Source organism: Onychostoma macrolepis, chromosome 17 (genome assembly GCF_012432095.1).
Source record: "Onychostoma macrolepis isolate SWU-2019 chromosome 17, ASM1243209v1, whole genome shotgun sequence".
Lineage (NCBI taxonomy): Eukaryota > Metazoa > Chordata > Actinopteri > Cypriniformes > Cyprinidae > Onychostoma > Onychostoma macrolepis.
The window spans coordinates 15,665,449-15,688,173 of record NC_081171.1 but is presented as its reverse complement, the minus strand read 5'-3'; the positions used below and the strand labels follow the sequence as shown (position 1 = coordinate 15,688,173).

Sequence of the window (22,725 nt, the reverse complement as noted above, 5' to 3'; positions counted from 1 at the left end):
AATTTTCATTTTACTACTGGAAAGTAATCTTGCAGTAGATGAAAAACACTAGAAAAGTTAAAATACCAAAGAATTGTATATGAACTTGGTATGCACCACAATACAGTACAGTACAAAATAAAATAAAATAAAGTAAATTCAGCATCCTCTGCACATTTGGTCAAATTTCATTACAGTGTACAGTACTATAGCAGTTTCCTGGTCTCCTGACACAAGACTATATCTCTAGGCAGTCATTTCTCAGTTCTGCAAACATGCAGTACACATAAAAGATGGTTACAGATAAAATTTGACAGTCACACGTTTGAAGATGTACAACATGTGCTTGAGTTTACTGTACATATAGAATAGTGAAATTTCCATCATGTACTTTTACTGTACTGTAATTATATTGAATGTGAAAGTATAAAACCCATGTATATTATTCGGTCAGCTCTCTCCGTTGTTAGGATGCAGAGAATCTGATTGGTGTCATCAGTTTTGCTGCCTAATCTCATTGTTAAACGTTTTGAGAAATGTGTCTTTGTTTTGAGAACTGAATTAATGGTTTGGGAAAATGGGCCAACTAAAATCAGTTATATTAAATTAACAATAGAGAAAACTGCAATACAAGATTCTTACCTAACTCTGCTATTAGTTTTCGTGATCGGCTCATGTTATTGTTTCGTCCGATATGGCAGAAAGGCCTCTATATCCATGATGAAAGTGGAGCGAGCGGTCAGAGAATCGGATCACCAAACAATTACGGGATGAATCTCAGAACACATCCGGACGGGATTAGATTTCTCAGAGGACTTCTGAATAAACCGAGAAGCAGTATCTGATTTACGAACAAATGGGCTGCGCTTTGTATTTTTGACTCAAAAAGAACCGGTTCTTAAGAGTCATTTGTTAATGAAGCCGACTACACTGGGCGCGCTGCGTGCGCGTGCAACCATCGCGCGCGGTCATCGCCGCGGCTGAAAAGTAGCACATGAAACACTGCTTACATTTATATTTTATTCTGTGATAATTCTGGGGTGGCAGGTGGGGTGGCACAGCTTTTTCTTAGGGTGGCACTTGCCACCCCGTGCCACCCCGGTAGATCCGCCCTGGCAATGAAAAATGCCATCAGATCAGAATAAGTCATAGTGCCATATTGTCAACAGGCCTACAACGGTGTACTCTATAAGTATTTCCTGATGTAAACTATGGCTATGGCTTTCAAGAAAATGATTGAAAATTCACAGGCCTGCCCTTTTTCTGAAATGGCGTAGACTATATCAATTTCAACAGTACAAATTTACACATACTGTATGTGGGATATTAATTGCCTGAGTTTGGACAGGGTTCACAGTTACAGTTGGGAATATATATATATATATATATATATATATATATATATATTGTATATGTATCTTTACAAAGTATATTGCAATGTAAAATGCAAGTAGATTACTATAATATTACAGTTTTTTTTTCAATTATTAACAAGCATTGTTCAATACTGAAGCCAACAGAACAGAAGTCTATGCTAAACAAACTGCGAGTCATTTTTCATTGCTTTCAGACAAAATTCATTTAATGACCACATTTATCAAAATCCACGAACACTTTTGTTATTCTTACAAATTACACCACAACCTGCAAAACACTATATATTTTCAGCACATTTTTCAAATGCTAACACAATGCTTTCAAAATTGATAAAAACACATTCAAATCAGAACGATGGAAAACTGCCATTTCTGCAGGAATTCTATTGAAATATAAAATCTTAGCATAATATTTTCTTTGAAATTGAATAATAATCATACCAAACACAACTAACTGCAATTTCAGCTGAAAGCCAAGCCAAATGTCCTATTTTGAGTCATCTTTTTTTTTCTCAGTGATCTTTTGATAAACAAATAGGATGGATGGCTTCAGAATGATTTTCTTTGGAAACATGTATCAAGGAAGTCTATTGGTGGGGGGACAAAAAAGAGCGGCAGAGAGAGTCCTTACAGAGAGAGCCCTTACAGTACATCCATCCATACATTTTCCCTAACACTTTTCCTGTGGTCATAGGGATGCTGGAGCCTTTCCTGGGTCACTGGCAGGAAAACCCCTGGACAGATGGCCAGTCCATCACAGGGATGACAAACACACACATTCATATTCACACTCACTTACAGTCTCCAGTTCACCATGTCGATTGTGGGAGAAACCCAGAGGAAACCAACGTCAGCATGGAGAGAACATACAAACCCCACACAGAAAGACTCCTGGAGCAGCTGGGACTCCAATACTTCATTATACTAGACATGCTGTTGATGTTTTTATTTTATTTTTTAATTATTATTATATATTTAAAATAATAATAATAATTATAATTATAAATTAGGATTTAAAAAAAAATGTATTTCTGTTTTTTTTTTTTTTTACTTTTAATTTTTTTTTTTTCAGAAGAACATTTTGTAATTGTTGATGGGTTTTGTTTTTTGGTATGTTACAGTTTTTTTTCAACCGCTTACACACAAAATACTTGTCACAAAATTTCACAAAATACACTAATTCTCAGCCTTTTACTCAGTTTTCAATTTCATAAAACACTTTTTGTAAAACACAACACAATTCTCTATACATTTCATTTATAGCACACTAATCTAAAAAATACTAACAACAGGGAGCATTACATAAATGATGAACTTTTATCTTTGAAGTTTGAATGATTTGTCACATAAGTATCTCATCATAGGATACAAATAACAGATTTTCATTTTACTGACTGTATTACAGCACAAAGAATGAACGAGAAAAGCAGCATTTCCCCCCTATTTCTTTACATACCAAAAACAAAAACCCACCAAAATCATTCCAAAGCCATCCATTAATCAAAAGATAACCAAAAAGAAAGAAAGAAAGAAAAAAGGATGGAAGAAGAAAAAGAAGGAAGAAGAAGAAGAAGAAGAAGAAGAAGAAAATACTAAAAATAGGACATCTGGTGTACCTTTCAGCTGAAATTGCATTTAGTTGTGTTTGGAATAATTATTATTCAATTTCATAATACAGTTTTTTTCAATTGCTAACAAGCATTGTTCGATACTGAAGCCACATTTTCAAAACTGTTCACACATTCAGCGATACAGATGTCTATGCGGACCAAATTGTGAATAATTTTTCATTGCTTTCAGACAAAATGCATGCAATTTTTCAAAATCCACAAACAATTTTGTCTGTGGCAAAAAACTGGCAAAACACTATACATTTTTTAAATGCTTTTTGTAAATGATATGTTCACTGACCATAAACTAGATGTGCTTTGTTTGACAGAAACCTGGCTAAAACCATATGATTACATTACTGTAAACAAGTCTACACCCCAAGATTACTGTTACAAACATGAACCGTGTCCAAAAGGTAAAGGGGTTGCTACAATTTATAGCAATATTTTCAGTATTTCTCAGAGGTCGGGTTTCAAGTATAATTCATTCGAAGTAATGGTGCTTCATATAACGTTATCCAAAGAAACAAGTGTTAATGATAAATCCCCTGTGATGTTTGTACTGGCTACTGTATACAGGCCACCAGGGCACCATACAGACTTTATTAAAGAATTTTCTGATTTTCTATCTGAGTTAGTGCTGGCTGCAGATAAAGTCCTAATTGTTGGTGATTTTAATATCCATGTTGATAATGAAAAATATTTGTTGGGATCAGCATTTATAGACATTCTAAACTCTATTGGTGTTAAACAACACGTGTCAGGACCTACTCATTGTCGAAATCATACTCTAGATTTAATACTGTCACATGGAATTGATGTCAGTGGCGTTGAAATTTTGCAGCAGAGCGATGATATCTCAGATCATTATCTAGTCTCCTGTATATTCCATATAGCTAAAGCTGTAAAGCCAGCTCCTTGTTACAAATATGGTAGAACCATCACTTCTACCACAAAAGACTGCTTTATAAATAATCTTCCTGACTTATCTCAGTTCCTCAGTATATCCAATAGCTCAGAACAACTTGATGATGTAACAGAAACTATGGACTCTCTCTTCTCTAGCACTTTAGATACGGTTGCTCCTTTACACTTAAGGAAGATTAAGGATAAGACTCCAACACCGTGGTATAATGAGCACATTCGCACCCTAAAGAGAGCAGCCCGGAAAATGGAGCGCAGCTGGAGGAAAACTAAACTAGAGGTATTTCGTATAGCTTGGCGGGAAAGTACCCTATCCTACAGAAAAGCATTAAAAACGGCTAGATCTGATTAGTTTTCATCTCTTCTAGAAGAAAACAAACATAACCCCCGGTATTTATTCAATACAGTGACTAAATTAACGAAAAAAAGCATCAATAGGTGTTGGAATTTCCCAAGAGCACAGCAGTAATGACTTTATGAACTACTTTACTTCCTGTCGCGGTGCACACAGCAGGGAGGAACGAGGAGACGAGGATAACTCAAATAACAGTCTTTAATGAATCCAAACAAGGCAGGGCAAGACAAGGCAAGGTTGACACAGACAGGAACACCGGGGAATAACGAGTAGACCAGACCTAAACTAACTGAACAGGCATGAACTAAATATATCTTGTACCCCGATAAACTAATAAAGTGATCAAATATAATATTACTAGTTAAGACTGATGCCTCAGGTGAGTGGTAATGTGTCTTAATCATAGAAATGTAATGTTCACCGAAACCAAAACTTTGCAGAACTGCCCACATATATTTCCACTCTAGCCTGTCAAAGGCTTTTTCTGTGTCAAGTGAAAAAACAGCACAAGGACTCGGAAGAGCAGTGGCGGTTTTAGGCATGGGTGAACCGGGCAGTCGTCCGGGGCGGAATTTTTTCATGACACGTGGGGGGCGGCACAAGCACTTGAAAAAAATAAATAAACCATCTATCATATAACTGTGTGGGGAATTGGCAAATTGGCGCCCCTGCTTGCTGAGAAGGTACCGTGCACAGAAGCTGTGTGAGAAGTGGAAAGGGACAGTTCACCTCTCCCAAATGGAGCGGACAATAGGAGGAGGGCTTCTCCGCTCCATTAGTTGGACAAGTGGGCTAAATCAGTCACACATTGACTTTCTTCCAAATAACACACATTTCATTCATAATATTAAAAAACAGGCCTATAATTTGCACGTTTTTGTTTTTTCTGAATTGTGTGAAATGGCTAATAAAAATAGGTAATATAAAATGATTATGTGGAGGTGAATTGGTTTAGTCTTGACTTCTGGTCGTGAGTGACAGTGTTGGGGGATGGGAAATCTGTTGATTGTCGAGTGCCAAATAAACAGAGTGTTTATTATGTATATAGAGTATATTTATTTAAGTTCTGATAACTTATACTGTTTTGTGCAGAATTGTGTTTTTCAAATGTTCTGTTGAGAAATATAAGCGGAAGAGAGGAAGTGGCACAGCTGGCGAAATGGTGTGGCACTAACAACCTGTCCCTCAATGTGAGTAAGACAAAGGAGGTTGTGATGGACTTCAGAAGAAACTCCGGTGATCACCCCCCACTGACCATCGACAGCTCGCCTGTGGAGAGAGTCAGCAGCACTAAATTCCTGGGGGTGCACATCACAGAGGATCTCACCTGGACCACCAACACCATGTCACTCTCCAAGAAGGCACAACAGTGCCTACACTTCCTCTGCCGGCTGAAAAGAGCAAGTCTCCCTCCACCCATCCTCACCACTTTCTACAGGGGCACCATTGAGAGTGTGCTGACCAGCTGCATCACTGTCTGGTACGGGAACTGTACCGCAGCAGACCGCAAGACCCTCCAGCGGACAGTGAACACAGTTGCAAAGATCATCGGTGCCCCTCTCCCCTCCATCCTGGACATTTTCCTTACACGATGCTCCAGCAAAGCCAACAGTATCGTGAAGGACTCCACACACCCCTCCCACTGTCTCTTCCAGCTTCTACCATCAGGAAGACGGTACCGGAGCATCAGAGCCCGCTCTGCCAGACTGCTCAACAGCTTTTTCCCCCAGGCTGTGAGAGCCCTGAACTCAAATCACCCCCCTCTCTGAACCCCCATACAAACCCCCCACCTCCTGAAACATGGACCATCTGAAACTTATGGAACTTTTTTTTGTGCAATCGAAGTGTGCTACACACAGGTGAGTGGGCCTGTACAAACCACCTGTAGTAGCACACTCTCCTCCTCTATGCGCACTAGTCACTTTTCACACACACTGCTGTGTGTATACAAATCCCACAAAAAGACTCGGTAATATATGTACGTTTACATGCTCATGCACTACAAATCATCCTGCACTGTTCCCCAGCCAGCTGCTGACTCACAATGTTTCTCTTCGCACATGTACAGTATTTATCTGAAGCACTCGTATAGTTTGTATTTTTTAGTTTATGTATAGGTAAAAAAAAAATTATATATAGTATATTTATAGTCAAAATCTATCAGTAGGATAGTTGTGTATAGGTTTATATTGTTTTACTTCATTGCTGTATGCCTGTATTTATGTAGCACCGTGGTCCTGTGAGGCACAACATTTCGTTCCACTGTATGCCCCCGCATGTAGCGGAATGACAATAAAGCTCAACTTGACTTGACTTGACTTGAACAATCGTGTAGCTTGTTGATCAGAAAAAATTTTTTGTACGTTTTGTAATAATTGGATCTTATTTTCTAATTGTGTAAATTGGCGGGTTTTTGCTTTAGCAAGGGAGAAGAAAAAGATATACAGAATCCTCGTATTGTACACTTCGCGTTTCCCACAATATTTGAGGGTCTACGTCACAAGATATATTCATTTCGAGAAACTCCTTTATATGATCTTTTAGCGAATTAATGAATGTCTGATTATTTAGTAATGATGTGTTAAGACGCCATCTAGGGGCCTTGGTCTTAATGTTGGAAAGGTGAACATTACATAGTACTGCAGAGTGATCAGACAATAAAATTGGTAATATAGAGATGAAAGAGTTAGATGAAATTAGACATGGCCTGAGAAATATGTAATCTATCCTAGAGAAAGTCTTACGTCTTTTAGAAAAAAAAGTGAAGTCCTTAGATGTAGTGTTCTGGATTCTCCAAAGATTGATTACATTAAGTTCAGTGATAAATTTATTCAATAACTTAGACAGCATTAAAATCAGCACCCATCACTAAAGGACAATCAATCCGCTCAAGTAATATATTGGAAATATTTGTGAAAAATGCACTGTCTGCCTCGTTCGGGCAGTAAATGGAGACCAGTGCTAACCTGTCATTATGTATTTTACAGTATATAAAAACAAATCTACCTTCATCATCATTCCCGGTATGTTCAATAGTTAAATGTAAACTTCCTATCGACTAAGATAAGCACTCCCTTAGTTTTATTAGGAGCACAAGAGAAGGCTGCCAGTTTGTGATACTTGTTTTGAAAACGTGCCACATTGTATTGTTTTAAACGAGACTCTTGTATCAGGGCACAGGAAATTGATTTACGGTGCATCCGGGTATGCTTAATAGGAGAATTTATGCCATTCACATTCAATGATAAAATATTCAGAACATGCATTGTGTGCTCGCAATGCCAAGATTCGGTCTAAGTGAAGAGAAACAAAAGCAATGCCATACTGCCAGTGACATGTAAACATTAGTATGTATCCTAGATACCAATCTACCTAGATACATAATCCTTTTAAATGAAAAGCAAAATAAATAAAAGTATTGATGTCTGTTGAAGAGCATAGAAAAAAAACAAGAAAAAGGAACGACAAACTATGTACAAAAACCAAAGCAGACCGCACATTACCGAGAGTGTAGGTCTGCATAAACAACAGAAACAAATGTTGATGCGTGACCAGTCCACTTCAACGCAAGACATGTTCCCAAAAGGCCCACTGAGCCAAAAGCGTAATGATTGAACCTGCTCTCCATTAGCCCGAAAAATAATAATAATAATAAATAAAAAAAAATAAAAAAAAATATCATTATTATTTACCAGTCAGCGGATGAGCATACAGCACAGGGGCAAGATTCTAAAAAGAAATTAACAAGTGTCAATGGCCACCCTGTTATTGTCCTCTTCAGGGCAGTTAGGATCAACACAGACCTCCTCATTAATTTTCTCTCGTTGAGCTGAGAGGATGGAGACGGTAGCTGTTGCCTTCCCGCTGCTTTGTATCGCTGCAGAATGTCTTCAGTGACAGTGAAGTAACAAAATCCTCTGCCTTTTGAGGAGAGTTGAACATCATCTGCTCACCTTTGTACCGTAGTTTAATTACTGCATCATCTTCTTCAAGACTGGATTAAAGCTCTTTCTCTTGGTAGTTGTGGCTGGACTAAAGTCAGGAAAAAATTGTAGCGTGACATTGTCCTGCGTATATTTCACCGGATATGCCTGCCGGGCACCTTTCAGGATCGCCGATCTGTCATGCCATCTTAGTACACGGAAGATGAGAGTATGTGGCTGATCTGAGTTTTTCCTTCCGTCATACACACGATGGGTCCGGTCAATCTCGATGTCACGGCCTTTCAGGGAAGGGATCCACTTGGAAAGATTAGCTCTGAGGAAGCCAGCTGCATCGGAGCCCTCCGCCCCCTCAGGCAACCCCACCAGTCGCACATTATTTCTCCTGCTCCTATCTTCAATGTCTGTCATTTGTTCGGTGAGTTGCTCCAGCCGATTTCTTAAGTTTATGACTGTCCTCCTATCCTCACGTGCAGCTGCTTGAATGGAATCGACCCGGTCACGTGTCTGTTTTGCCGCAATGGCTAGCTTTTCAACTTCTGCTTTTAGCTCTTTTTACAGAATCGTTGGTCGTTTGTATATCCAAATGTAAGCTGCCGAAGGGTCACGTCATCCTCCAAAAGATGATTCTTATCCTATAATGAAATACTTATGTGACAAATCATTCTGACTTCATAGATAAAATTTCATTGTTTATTGTTAGTTGTTGTTAGTGTTTTAAGATCAGTGTGTTATGAGTGAAATGTATGTTTTCTTAATGTTGCCAGTGTTATGGTGAAACAAGCTTATTTTGAGACACATATGTTGGTTTTGTTGGTCTGAGTGAGTTTTGGAGGTGAGATCAACCATTTTGAAAATGTGGCTTCAATATTGAACAATGCTTGTTAGCAATTGAAAAAAACTGTAAACATTACAGGAAGCATACATTATACAGTACAGTGTATAATGATAAAAATTATTTAATGTTTAAATTTTTTTTTTTCTTTTCTTTTTCTGGGTGTGCCCATTAGATGGTGAAATAGTAGTCTTTCAAGCATACTTTTTAGTACTGACATCACTGTTAGAGACAAAGTAGGTCTGTGAGTATCTTGTGTGATCAAACCACTAATGATGCATTATACAAATGATCATTTCACTGGCCCCTGTGTCAGCCATTAAGGACCCATTAGTGGTCTAATTATCAAACAATATTCGTCCTCTTTATGTGTACTAATTTGAGTCTTCCTCCTCCTTCCTAACACTTTAATGCGAGTCGTGGACATTTTTTGCCATCAGCTAACTCCATTTGAAACTGTAAACTCTAACAGATAACACTCAGCAGTCCAGTTTTTAAAAAAATTTCATGTGGCGAAGATGTTACTTCATGTTTCAACTTGATAATCTGCATGACACGTCGAGACTTGACTGTGGCGTACTAGACTTCCCCAAATAACTGTGAACATGAGTAAAAATATTTTTTGATTCTTATCAGCAGATTGCACATATTCATTTAGAGATTTTTAGGTGCATCTCTGCTGCAGACATCATTTGCATGTTACAAGATCCACTACAAGTTATTGTTATAGAGAATTAATATGCACATTTTAGTCATCTCATTATATTAAATACAATCAAAACCTTTTTCCTGTTCATTTATCTGATAGGTTTTTATTGAAAACCTTGATCCAACATGCATTGTTTTTGCTAGAAAAAAAGTGAGCTCAGTGACTGATTTCAGCTTTGGGCCCTTTTAGGGTCTTGTAAATACATACAGACTAACTATTGTCTCACAGTTTTGGAAATGTCATGTTCTGATTAAGATAATGTTTAGAGATAAGGCTACTCTGAAAATAGTTGTTTATATTCATGACAGAATTAAAAGTGGGAGTTTGCATAAGTCAACAGTCAGCAGATAGCACACAAATGAAATTAAATACCATATATATCTATATAGAACCTTTTTTCCCAGCTACAAAGAACCCTAAAGGGTTCTTTTGATTGAACCCTTAAAAAGGGTTATATATGGAACCTTTTAGGGGTTCCAAATATGTAGCGCCTGATAGAACCTTTTCTTCTAAGAGTGTAGTGTCTTGATCCAAGAGTGAAATGCACATGAGAAACCCTTAGCCAGTTCAGCATCTGCAGTCATTTCTTGATATGGTTAACGTTGATATGCTGCTTCCTCCATTAGGAAACCACTGAACAATAGAGTGATTCAGGGAGTCTCTAATCATTTAGATGTTTCCAGGGCCGTGGCTTGATTTCAAAATAATAAGGGTGGGTCTCGTGCCTGTATATTCAGCAGTGTTAAAATGTGGTTTATAGTCCTTTCTGATGACAGGACATGGAAAAACATTTCCGGCACTTCTAGAAGATTGTCTTGGTTATTTTTAATCACTTCAAATACATCACACTACTGGAGATAAACTGACATACAGGTGACAAACTGACATACAGGGACAAATCAGCAATAAACAAATCAGGTCAGACAACCACAATATCGTATAGCTTTGTGGAAATTGATTCTACAGTGTATTGAAGTCTATTCACAGTTAAGACAGTACAAAGGTACTTTTTAAAGTGTGGCTGTCAATGTACCATATATAACCATAAATATTCTTTGTTTCCTGCATGGGGAAAGAGCAATTTATGGAAACATGGGACATGGTCTCATGAGGTCCCAGGTCGCATTTTTTGGAAGCCCTTTCAATTCCTAATAGTGACAGGCTACTTCTCTTGAATTCTGATAAACAAACATTAGATGACTATAAATAGTAGTCTATAAGGACAGTGAGCCAAACAATCATCTTAGAGGACTCTACTGTCCAGCTCACACTGTATGTAGCCTACTTTGGTCTTAGTTTTCCAGTTTTGGCTGAACAGCCTAAGGCTTTGATTGTTTCTGGCAGAGTTCTTCTTAATGAGTTACGCCTAAAAATAAAAAGGTCTCTAAACTGACCAAAACAGAGATTCGTCAACTATTGGTACAAACTTTTCTTCAGTTTCCCATGCCTGTGCGTTGTTTCGACTAATCTCACGAAGAGGTGGTGGATAGCTACATAAATTTCAATTTTATTACTATTGAAAACGAAGACTTATCACAAAGTTCTCTGGAAAGCAGCTGGGAAAAATAGGAAGTGACAGCGGTAGGTGTGACTAAGTGTGATATACGAAAAGCTGAGAGCTGAAGGCGTGAACGCTCAAAGCGCAGAGCTCGAGCATCACATTCACCGAGAATTACAAGGTAGGATAAGAGATAAATGTAGTTTTGTGCTCATTTAAACGCTATTCACACTGTCTATGCTACGAGCGAGTGACGCGACAAAGGAAAGCAGACGTAAAAGTGTGCTTTTATTCTTGTGTAATAGACTAGAATAGGTGATAGTTTTGGCGTTGCTCGCAGTATAGACTTTTTGTAATGTTCTGTTAAGACAAAACTTGTAATCAGATACCAATCAAGAGCAGCAGCATTAATGTTATATGTTATATGTGAAATTCTACAGTTTGTTGGTGTTTCAGTATCGACTAACTGTTACGATATTTTAATGTCGTTTGTTCTGCTTGCGTAATTGGTTTGGTGATGATGGAATATTGACACATGTAATGCTGGAAAAGCCCACTGTATGATTCATATGCAAAAGAAAGAAAGAAAAAAAAAAGTCCCATACAGTGTAATATTTAACTTAGAAGTACAACTGGACAATTTATTATTAGTGTAATGAATAAGCAATGCTATATAGTGGTTCTGCTCACAATTACGCATTGTTTTTATTGATATTGTAATCAGTTATAAGAGAGACTGGAGCTAGTTGTCTCAGGGGTTGTATATCAAATAACCAGAATGGAAAATAAGCATATATTCAGGTAAATGTTTACTATATAATGTTGTCACTGCATAATATGCATTTTTATTTGCATTCCTTTTTAAACACTTTTACTATTTCTGAAAAGCCGTAGTTTACTGGCAGGTTCCATTGCTACAGCTTACACATATTGCGCGACAATATGCTATGTAGTGCAGGATGCCCCCTTTGCATGCCACAAAGTCAGTGAAGTTCCTGGGTGATAACAGCAGAAATGTTCACAAGCTGTTTTGAGGTCAAGACATTAAGGTCTCTTATCAATAGCGTCTACATTATATACTGAAGAATAATAATAACTTTTCTATTTAGAAAAACGCTGAACGAAAAGTAGGCGTGATAGTATCTGACATTGTAAGTCCTGATAAGAAAAACATATTTTGATGTAATATGGTGTCTGTGGTTTAAAAAAAAAAAACTGCTTTCAGTTAGAGATTGCAGATAAATATGCAACGATGAGAAAGAAACCTGAATGCTTTCCAGAACATGTAATCATGAGAAATAAGTGTTACCACTCTCAATGCTGCTCTCTCACATTTCTAGTTAATAAAAGTGACATTCACTTATCCTATTTTAAATGCAGAGACCACTCTAAAGCCCAAAGCAGGCCTATCAATTCAGTGCAAAAATGTGTTCTGTGTGAACAGCTCAAAAGGATGAATGGGTAAACATCATGTTTTGTGACAATATCAAACATTGTTCAAACCAGTGTCTCAGCTTGGGGCAGGACTGTTTGGCCTGCCAGTGGCAGTTGGGGGTTCAGGTGTTTGGGAAACCTGTTTGAAACAGTTTCAAACAATTTCAGTTTCATTATTTCAATGTGGTGCAGAAATTAGACATGTTACTTTTACTTTTAGACACGTTACTGAAGTCTAGAGTGTTTAATAAATTCTAACCATTATAAACAGAGGGGAATACTATGCTCCATCTCCAGCTCAGGCAATATCATTTTTAGATGACTACTTCAAAGTATATTGGAAGGAACCAAATTTAATTGTAAATTGCCTTTTTGGTCTGCTTTGTTCTCAGGTGCACAAGATGACGACTCCTACCACTGTCTTTGTGACCGTTGGAAAAAACAACACATTCATTGACTCAGAGTTTCGTTACACTGTCTTTCCTATATTCTATGGCCTGGTCTTTGCCTTGGGGTTAATTGCCAACTGCTACGCTCTTTATGTGCTGCACCATATGCGGGAGTCTAAAGCCATGAATGAGATTCGAATCTACATGACCAACTTGACTGTTGCAGACTTGCTGTTTGTGTCCGCTTTACCGTTCTGGATTGGCTACTACATGAATCATGGTGACTGGAAGTACTCAGATGCCCTCTGTCGTGTCACAGGCACGTTTTTCTTCATCAACACATACTGCTCTATTCTCTTCCTTACTGTCATCAGCATTAACCGTTACTGGGCCGTTACCAGTCCGCTGGTGGCCGCTTCTTCTGACTGCTGGAAACGTGGAGCAATCATATCAGCATTCATCTGGATCGTCACTCTTGCGGCTGCAGTTAAATATCTCGTTCAGCGGGGAATCCAGGAGGACAATAACATTTCTCGCTGTTTTGAGGGTTATCAAAACGAGGATGTCTCTAATGTAAACACAGTGGCTGTCACCCACTTCATCATTATTGGCTTGTTCTTTCTTGTTTTCTTGATGGTGATTGTGTGCAACATTTTGATTGCTCGAGCTCTTCTGACGCAACCCATCAGTCAGCCTCGAGCCAGCACAGGAAAGCGTCCCGGTGGTACCAAGCGCAGAGCTTTGAGGATGCTGTGTGCTGTCATAGGCGTCTTTGTAATCTGTTTCCTGCCCCACCACGTGGTTCAGGGTCCCTGGGTGTTGTCTGTGCTGCACTTGAGGAAAGATTGGAACATAAAAACTCACCAACGCTTAAACGATGCTCACCAGATCACCCTTATGCTTATGGGGCTCAACTGCCTACTAGACCCGCTGGTGTATTGCTTCGCCACCACAAAGTTCCGAAAGTACATCCAGAACCATTTCACAAAGGTCAAGCATAACAAAAACTGCTCACGCAACACATTAAGCACGGCTATGTCACTGAAGAGCAGACATCAAAGTGAAATATGAAGAGAAGAAAGCAGCTGAGAAATATTTGGTGTCTACTTATTTTAACCAATTATGATCTTATATAGACAGTTTTAAATTTTAGTGCAATTTAATTTCAGTTAATCCAAATTAGGCTCTGTTTGGATTCTTAAAGGCATAGTTCATCTAAAAATAAAAATTCTGTCATCATTTACTCATATTGTTCCAAACCTGTATGATGTTTTTGTTTTATATATATATATATATATATATATATATATTTAAAAAATGCCTTAAACAAACCACTCAAAATCTCTTCTTTTGTGTTCCACAGAAGTAACCGTGAGGCTGGGCAAATGACAGAACTTCCATTTTTAGGTGAACTATCCCTTTAAATGTAAAGGAACGTGCATGATTTTTTTTTTCCCCCTTTGATGACAACATTTTTATTTTTGGGTGAACTATGCCTTTAAATGCACTTGTGTAGGTGGAATATCTATATAGGTCAAGCAAACATATTATTTGTAAAAGGATTGCTATTCTCGGTTAGATGTGCTGTTCATTCTTGTTAAGAATAATGAAAGCATGATGTCATATCAGTAGACAGTCTTCTCTAGAATAAGGACGACAAAAGAGTGAAGAGGATGCTGTGCTTGATCTGACCAAACCAACAGGTGATAAGAATAGAAGACAGCTCTTTCTTTTTCTTTTTTTGACATAATGCAGATGAAAGAAGCTACCTATTTCCTGTAATACTAGAGCTTCACTGTCCATCTTAAAAAGGGAGAGACTGTGGTGCTGCTGAGGAGTTTGGATTATCTGGAATATAAATTGCACTTCGTCAAAAGGTTGCCATGTTACTATGACAACAAATATTTATTGTACTACTTTGCTTGTTTTATGTGGAGCATTCCTGTGGGCCATTTCTTGGGCCACACAGAAAGCCTATGTATTCTTTTGCAATGGTTTGTTCTCCAGAATGGGGAACTTGAACCGCACACTTTCCCTGGAAGTGTGCACTTAAACTTTGAAATGACCAATAAACTGCCCTTTTCTTGATCTAGAACTGAAAATAAATTTTCTGCACAAGTGCTGTGGAAGTATTTATTTAACAGTATGTGATCATTTTTTTCTAATATACTGTAAGTTGAAATCTGTTTTATATGTATGGTTTATATGTAGTGCTTTGCAAAGCCAGACTTATGTGTTTACAAATATGTATTTCAATTCCCAGTAATGTCTTGCCATTTTGTAGTGTTTAAAAAGGTTTGTACATGAGCTGTGTGTTTTATGGTGGTCCTTTAGACAATTATTCAATGTTGTTTATTTCCTTGTGGCATTGACACATTTTACAATAGTATAATGCTTGTGTGACAGCTACTTCTGCTGAATCTTTCTCAGTAATTAACTTCTGCATTAAGCAGGAAGTTTTGCAAGATGGTGTTATGTACGATGCTATTTGTAAAGTTCTGAAAGTTCTCATTTACGTGAGTGTGGGTGACCTCATGCTGTTCCAAACCTGTGTGACTTTCTTCTGTGGAACATGCAGAAAGTTAGGGACTTGGGTTTTTGTCCATTTATTGAAAGTGAATGGTGACCGAGTCATATCTTTCAGTGTTTCGTTGAAAAGAAGAGTGTGTGAAGGATAGGTGTAATGGAAAAACTCATTGTCTCACATTCTATCAAATGCAGATGCTATTCTTTTCAATTAATTATTTCAATATAAAAACAATGTATATTTTTCAAATGATCACTGATGTTTGCTCATGAAATAAGGCTTTGCATGTCATGTAAACTAATCAGCACTGAAAAGGCAAACTAATAATAAAAATAAAAACACTGAACTGTATGTTTTTGCTTTTCTGTGTATTCGACTTTATATGTTTTGTCTTGATAGATAATATATATTCTGTTTTTCAGGTATGCAATAATAAGCAGCTTTAGATTTCTGCAGTCATGCATGCTGGGTTTTAGGTTCAAATCAACATTGCGTGCATCTGCGGCCCCCAGTGGTGACTTAAAATAGTGATCGGTGATGTTGCCCGATATGTACAAGAAAAACAGTCAGTATACTTTAACTTTACTCAATTATGTTCGAGGGCAAAATTGTTATGTTATGTTATTTACTATACAAAATTACATAATTCCCATAATTACTAGGTTAAATACAACTTTAAAGAGATGGTTCACCCCAAAATGACTAATGTCTAATTACTAATGTCGTTCCAGACCTGTTTGGTCTTTCCTCTGTGAAACACAAAAGAAGAGATATTCAGAAATTATATGTCACTGTATATACAAAAAAAAAATGCTACTAAATTTTTTTAAGGTAGGTTGCAAACCATTTATTTTAGCTACATTTAAATAAACTAAATGTATTATTTAAATGTAGCTAAAATAAATTGATTGCAACCACTTGCCTTAAAATTCTTTTAGTAAATTCAGTGAATCATTTTGTTTTTCAGTGTGTTGGCCAAAATTATTAGAACACCTGACAGATCTGAAAATATTGACCTTTCTTGCCTCCAAAACATGATTTAATTTCCTAACGTTCATGAAACATGCAGATGGTTCTCTGAACACAACAAATATCAGATGAAGTCGTACTGTTTTTATCCACTTTTAACTTTAATATTTGGTATGTCCACTTTTTCAGCAATCACAGCAGCACATCTCTCTGGCATAGTGTCAATATATTTCCTGAGAACTTCAACACTAATGCTGAAGCAACTCAAGCCAAAGGCTTTCCTTTGAATGTACAATAGATCTGCCCAGTTTATTTTCCAACTCACCCCAAATTTGCTCGATGGGGTTGAGGTCCAGAATTTCAGGGGGCCAGTCCATCATTTTCAATGTTCCAACAGATTCCCTCTGTCTCAGGTAGTTCTAACAGTTTGTTTTATGGGTATTGTAATGTCCAACAAAAACAACCGAAACCTCTTAAATATGCTAACTGTTCTAATAATTTTGGTCACCACTGAATAGATAGTATCTATGGCCTGTGGTTGATCTTTAGAAAACACTTTTAACCACACCTAAAAAAAAAAAAAAACAGAAAATGTATTTACAATAACACTTAATAAAGGCTTACAGGCAAAACAGGTGGAGGGCTTAAAATTATCTTCAAGTGCTGTCCTAAATGTTTTAGTTTGTTATTTCAGTTGTACTATGGCCATCTGTCTGAGTTGGGGCTACTTTTATTGATGAAGAAATTCTATAGTTATGTAATTTCTGTATAGGTGGAGTCTGTCAACAGTGCTTTATGAATATTTATTCCCTATGCTACCCTAACACCTCTATCTCCCTTTCCTGGAGAGATACAGCAAAAATAATCAGATTTATTTTTTAGTATTGGTCTTGTAAACTAAAATGGGGGGAGGGGTGTATTTTGTTTGTAATTGTTTGCCAAATGCATAAATATTCTGAAAGAAATTATTTGTAAGAAATGTTTATCAGCCGGCAAAAAGTATTTTTCTTCAACATTTTAAATTGAAGCTGTAAAACAAATTTCTCTAAAATGTAAAATAAATCAGCTTCCTTCCTTCTGAGGGACATTCTCATTAAATGCTTAAACTGTTCCCTGATTAGGAATTTTTCCTCAAATCAATAGTTAATGAAAATGTCACAATAAATTAGTCTATGAACATTGTCTTGATGCCCCCAGTGAGCAAATTTTCTTTTCTTTTGCACAATGTATAAATCTAGACTGTATTGATTATTTCGAGGAATACATGGTTTTGTGTGTGTGTGTGTGTGTGTGTGTGTGTGCGTACGTGCGTGCTGTGAGGGGTTAGTTAAGCAGAAAATAAAACAAATACAAAAAAAAAAAAAAAAATTTCAATGTTTATTAACTTAATTAAACATGTCTTAACAACAGCTCCCTAATTATGTGCAATATAAGAATTATATATATAAGCTTTGTTTAATACAAAGTTTTTAGAAACATGAGATAACAGCAAGTGATATAAAATTATTTACAACCAATAAATATTTATCATGCAAAAGAAGTCTTAATAATAAAAATAAAAACGAAATGTTGTAACATGGTTTTACAAGTCTCTCCCCAACACCAGAGGGAGCCCTCACCCAACTCATAGGCTGTCCTCATCCGTCGTCGTCGTCGTCCCCCCCTCAATTTCTTCTCATATATATTTACCAGCATATCAAAGAGCGTTTTTGTACGTACATTTTCTGGTAAGTTGTTACACTTGGATGTATGTCAAAATAAGGAAGAAAAGATCTGTTGCTACGTCTGATCCAGTCTACATTCATGTCTGCTTGTAGAGAGCATAAGAAACTGGACTAGTAAATACAAATATTATTTCTAATGAAAACATTAAATACAGGGACTGTGTGTACTTCAAGAAAATGTTAACAAAATTCACTCACACTGAAACAAAATTTACTTACAGTTGACTATTTACAGTTTACTTACCAGACTGGTGTTTTTATGGATTAGTGTAAAATATATAGCCTACACTTTCAAAAACATTTTAAAAATCTTACTGAAAATATGATTACAAAGTTCAAAGGAACAGCATTTATTTGAAATATAATTATTCTATAAGATTACAAATGTCTTTACTGTCACTTTTAATCAAATTATTGTGTACTTGCAGAATTAAAGTATTCATTTCTTTAAAAAAAAAGAAAAAAGAGCACACACACACACACACACACACACACTAGCCTGGTAATACCAAACTCTGCTACTTCGCTTTGCTTCGTAGACAGAAGCGAAATGAAATTGAGCAGAAGTACGAAGTCTGACGTAGTCAGGCTACACACACTCTGCCCCTAATGGGTATTTTTCACAAAATATTTATATTTTGAACATAATTAAGGACAGATCTGATAATAAAAAAAGAATGCTGAGACTGAAATAGGCCTATGTATAAATATAATGAATACTGAATAAATATTATATTCAATATATTTTTAATGAAACCTTTTAATTACATTGAACAAGCCAGTAAAATAAATTAAATAATAAAAAAATTAAATAATAAAACATCAAAAAATATATTAGCCTAAATCAATTTACATAATGTTATAAATCGCCAGCACACTAGTACTAAAGCATTAAAGCACTCACATGCTGAAATAATAATCTAGTGCCCCTCCTCTTAATTATTCTCGCCTGCCTCCAGGTCCTAGTGTTCATCAAGGTGAGGTGGAACACAAGACTGAAGTCAAACTCAATGAGCACTGCAGAAACTCATCCTCCTGCAGGTGGAGAGAACAATGAACAGAGAACAGTGAGAATATGCAACGAGACAGGCAAGGCGCAGAAAGAAAGCAAGACAAATTAATTTGCTTTGTAAAATCCCTCCAAACAGTTGAACTGAAAGTGCTTTTACTAAGAGACTTATTACAGCAATCAATTTAGTTTTGTTTCCTTTGTCCCTCGGAAACCAATTAGTAAATTTAATTTCACTTAGATTTACTACGGTTTCACTTAGAGCGGGTATGTAGCAAAGAGGAATCTAAAGAAGACTATTGATCTGATGCTAATAGGAAAATCTGCACGATTGGGGCGGTTGTGTTGGAGTGCGCCGAAGAAGAGAGACAGAGAGTAATGAAAACCCCAAGTTTTGTTGTTCAAAGTAAATGTTTGATTTCCCACTGGGAGAGATAACAAAGTAATCGTATTCCACGCATTCACTTTGTGCACAGCTCAGCAGTTCGCTCGTAAGGCCTGTTGTTGTCTTTTAACGGCTGCCATTCTAATGAATAATCATAGCCACTGTGTGCTGCATTTCTACTAAGTGACAACTGCTGCCATAAATCCACCACTAGGTGGGAGCAGCACACAGCGAATGACACGCGTTTGTCTGGCAGGCCTCCTGTTTTTTTTTGTTTTGTTTTTTTTGTCAGGCCTCTTGGTTTCGCTGAGGCTGTGTGGTCATGACGTCAAAATGACACAGGAGAGGCTGTACAGATCGACAATGGCATCCCAGAATGCCAAGAGTTTCACCGGTAGTTCTTCTGACACAGTCGACATTCGTTCAGTGAGTTTGAGGACTATTGTTTGTTACAGGCATAACAAGAGGTCATGATGGCACAGTTAAACGGCCTGTCAGAGCTCCGCACGCCGCAGTGTCTGTGTCGGCTTCTGCCTCCGCCGCTAGACACATCCGCTCTACGCAAATAACAACTGCCACTGCGCATCTCTGTTCATTTTTCCCCCCTCGCACCTGCCCTGGTCGTTCACTTAGTATGAGATGAGATGCCATTCATGTGTTTGATGGCGCTGCTTGTGTGGATTCCTCCCCTGAGGCAGAGGAACGCCGCTGTTTATCATGAACGGGGGGTTTTGCAGTCTCATCATCCATTTTGTGGGAAGCTGGCGCGCATGGGGGAAATTGGATGTCAACTGTGTTTGTCACATTAATGGGAAACATGTGTGATTGTGACAGACAGGAGCTCGCTGTGGCGCTTCACTGCTTCCCTCAGAGCCCTCCAGAGAGAGATAGAGAGAGAGAAAGAGAGAGATTTGGGGGAGGGGGATCACCAGAGAGAGAGAGAGAGAGTTACATTTCTAGAGAGATCAGAAGGAAAGAAAGGGAGAGATAGGGAAAAGTGGAAAATAGATTCAGTCTGAAGCTCCACATGTATCATGTGGCATTTTCCTGTTATGCTGCCACCACAAGAACTTATGAACTCTTGAGTATTTTCAAGGAACTAAAACTAATGTGGTCTACAATATCTGGAGAAATCCATTAGCATTACCATTCATCCCAATAAATGTTGCTGCTTGGCTGGCACAGTGGCTCTTATATTGCTTGAAAAAAAAAAATAATAATAAAATAAAAGCTTTTGAATTTACTTTACTTTTGAATTTCATTTAAAGAAAAATAGGCTTTTTTCACCTGGATGGTATAGTTGCTATAATATTATGTCTTATATATAGAAAATAATATTATAGCATAAAAAGAGAAAGAAAGAAAGAAACAAACAAACAAAGGATGAACTATGAAATAATATAATATATACAATAATATATTTTCATATTACTTGTAAAAGGGAAAAGAAAAAATGAATAAAAGAATAAAATCAATAAATAATAATAATAATAAATGATCAGAATGCACAGCTATCTTTTAAAGGCAGTTAAGAAAAATGCTTTTTACATCAGGACATTGTAATACGTGTTATTCTTATGACTTGTAAAAAAGAAAAGAATGAATGCATGAAAAATAAATAATCAAATGACGATGATGATGATGATTATGGTTACACTTTATTTTAAGGTGTCCTTGTTACATGTTACATGTACTTACTATTATAATACCAATAAATTATGCATAATTACATGCAAGTAACGCTAAGCCAAAAACAAATCCTAACACTAACCATATAGTAAGCACATGTAGTTTATTAATATTACTCAGTACTTAAATGTATAATTACACTGTAACAAGGACACCTTAAAATAAAGTGTAACCATTATTATTAATAATAAGAATAAATAATTGCATCGCACAGAAATTTTTTGGTTACAAGGTGTCCTTGTTACAGTAATTATACATTTAATTACTGTGTAATATTAATTACCTATATGTACTTACTATACGGTTATATTAGGTGGCCTTAACTACTATGTACTTACATTTAAATTAATCATTTGGTACAATGCACTTATTGTGTACATACATGTGTTTACATTGTACTTATATTTTTAAAAATGCCTATATGTAATTACATCTGTAATTAATTTCTGTAGTTACATTTATAATTACACTGTTGACCCATCCCTTACACCTTAGCCCACCCTTAAACCTACCCAGACCACCAAACCTGTCCCTAACCTTACCCGTATCCCACCTCAATAGCAGCAAATGTGTTTTGCAATACGATATGAACACAATAAGTACATTGTACTTATTTTTTGATGTAAGTACATAGTAGTTAAGGCCACCTAATATAAAGTGTGACCTTAGGGTTTGGCTTAGGGTTGCTTGCATGTAATTATGCATAATTTATTGTTATTGTAATAGCAAGTACATGTAACATTTGTAACAAGGACACAGTAAAATAGAGTGTTACCAAACTTTTTAATGTCAGTTAATTAAGAAAAATGTCATTTGCATCAGGATATTATAATGTGTGTTATTTATATTGAGGGAATAAAGGAAGGAAGGAAGGATCGGAATGCACAGCTATATTTTAATTTCAGTTAATGGAGAAAGATGCTTTCTGTATCTGGGCAGTGGAATGATTATAATGCACTGCTGCATTTTAATAGAGAAATTGTGTTGCATTCAGATGGTACAATTACATTGTCTACCAGCAGGGGCTAACTGGACCATGCCAAACCTTCCTTGACCTCTCCACTAAAACACTGAATTTTATTTTAGATCGCTCATCTTCCCTCATCCACTTTTTTCTCTTTCTCTCCATTGCTCATTGATGCCCAGAGGTAATTAGGCAATTAAGGGCTAATTGAAAAGCTTTGTAGAGAGAGCTGAGGGCTCAGAGATCCCTTAGCAACACACTGAATCACCTTAACAAGGGAAAAGATACACACACACACTGACACGGGAGCATGTGCGCACTGTTTAAGAAAACAAAGGCGGCAATATTAAAGAATAAAAAGTCATAAACCAGTTCAACACCACAAAAATAAGCTAAACAGAAGAACCT

General features: G+C 36.9%; 1 protein-coding gene across 2 annotated transcripts; it reads left to right on the top strand.

Moving 5' to 3' along the window:
- Window positions 1-11,277: 11,277 nt before the first annotated feature.
- ptafr (platelet-activating factor receptor) lies at window positions 11,278-15,928 on the top strand. 2 transcript variants are annotated; one of them, XM_058749372.1, is made up of 3 exons: window positions 11,278-11,408; window positions 13,054-14,040; window positions 14,414-15,928. In XM_058749372.1, the coding sequence occupies exons 2-3, from the start codon at window positions 13,063-13,065 to the stop codon at window positions 14,417-14,419; spliced, it is 984 nt and encodes a 327-aa protein (XP_058605355.1). In that variant the 5' UTR covers window positions 11,278-11,408; window positions 13,054-13,062; the 3' UTR covers window positions 14,420-15,928. The 2 variants fall into 2 exon arrangements, with proteins under 2 accessions (XP_058605355.1, XP_058605354.1); XM_058749371.1 differs by having other exon boundaries at window positions 13,054-15,928.
- The last annotated feature ends 6,797 nt before the right edge of the window (window positions 15,929-22,725 follow it).

Coding starts and splice junctions, on each gene's coding strand:
- ptafr (XM_058749371.1), top strand. CDS start 13,063: ATGACGACTCCTACCACTGTCTTTGTGACCGTTGGAAAAAACAACACA.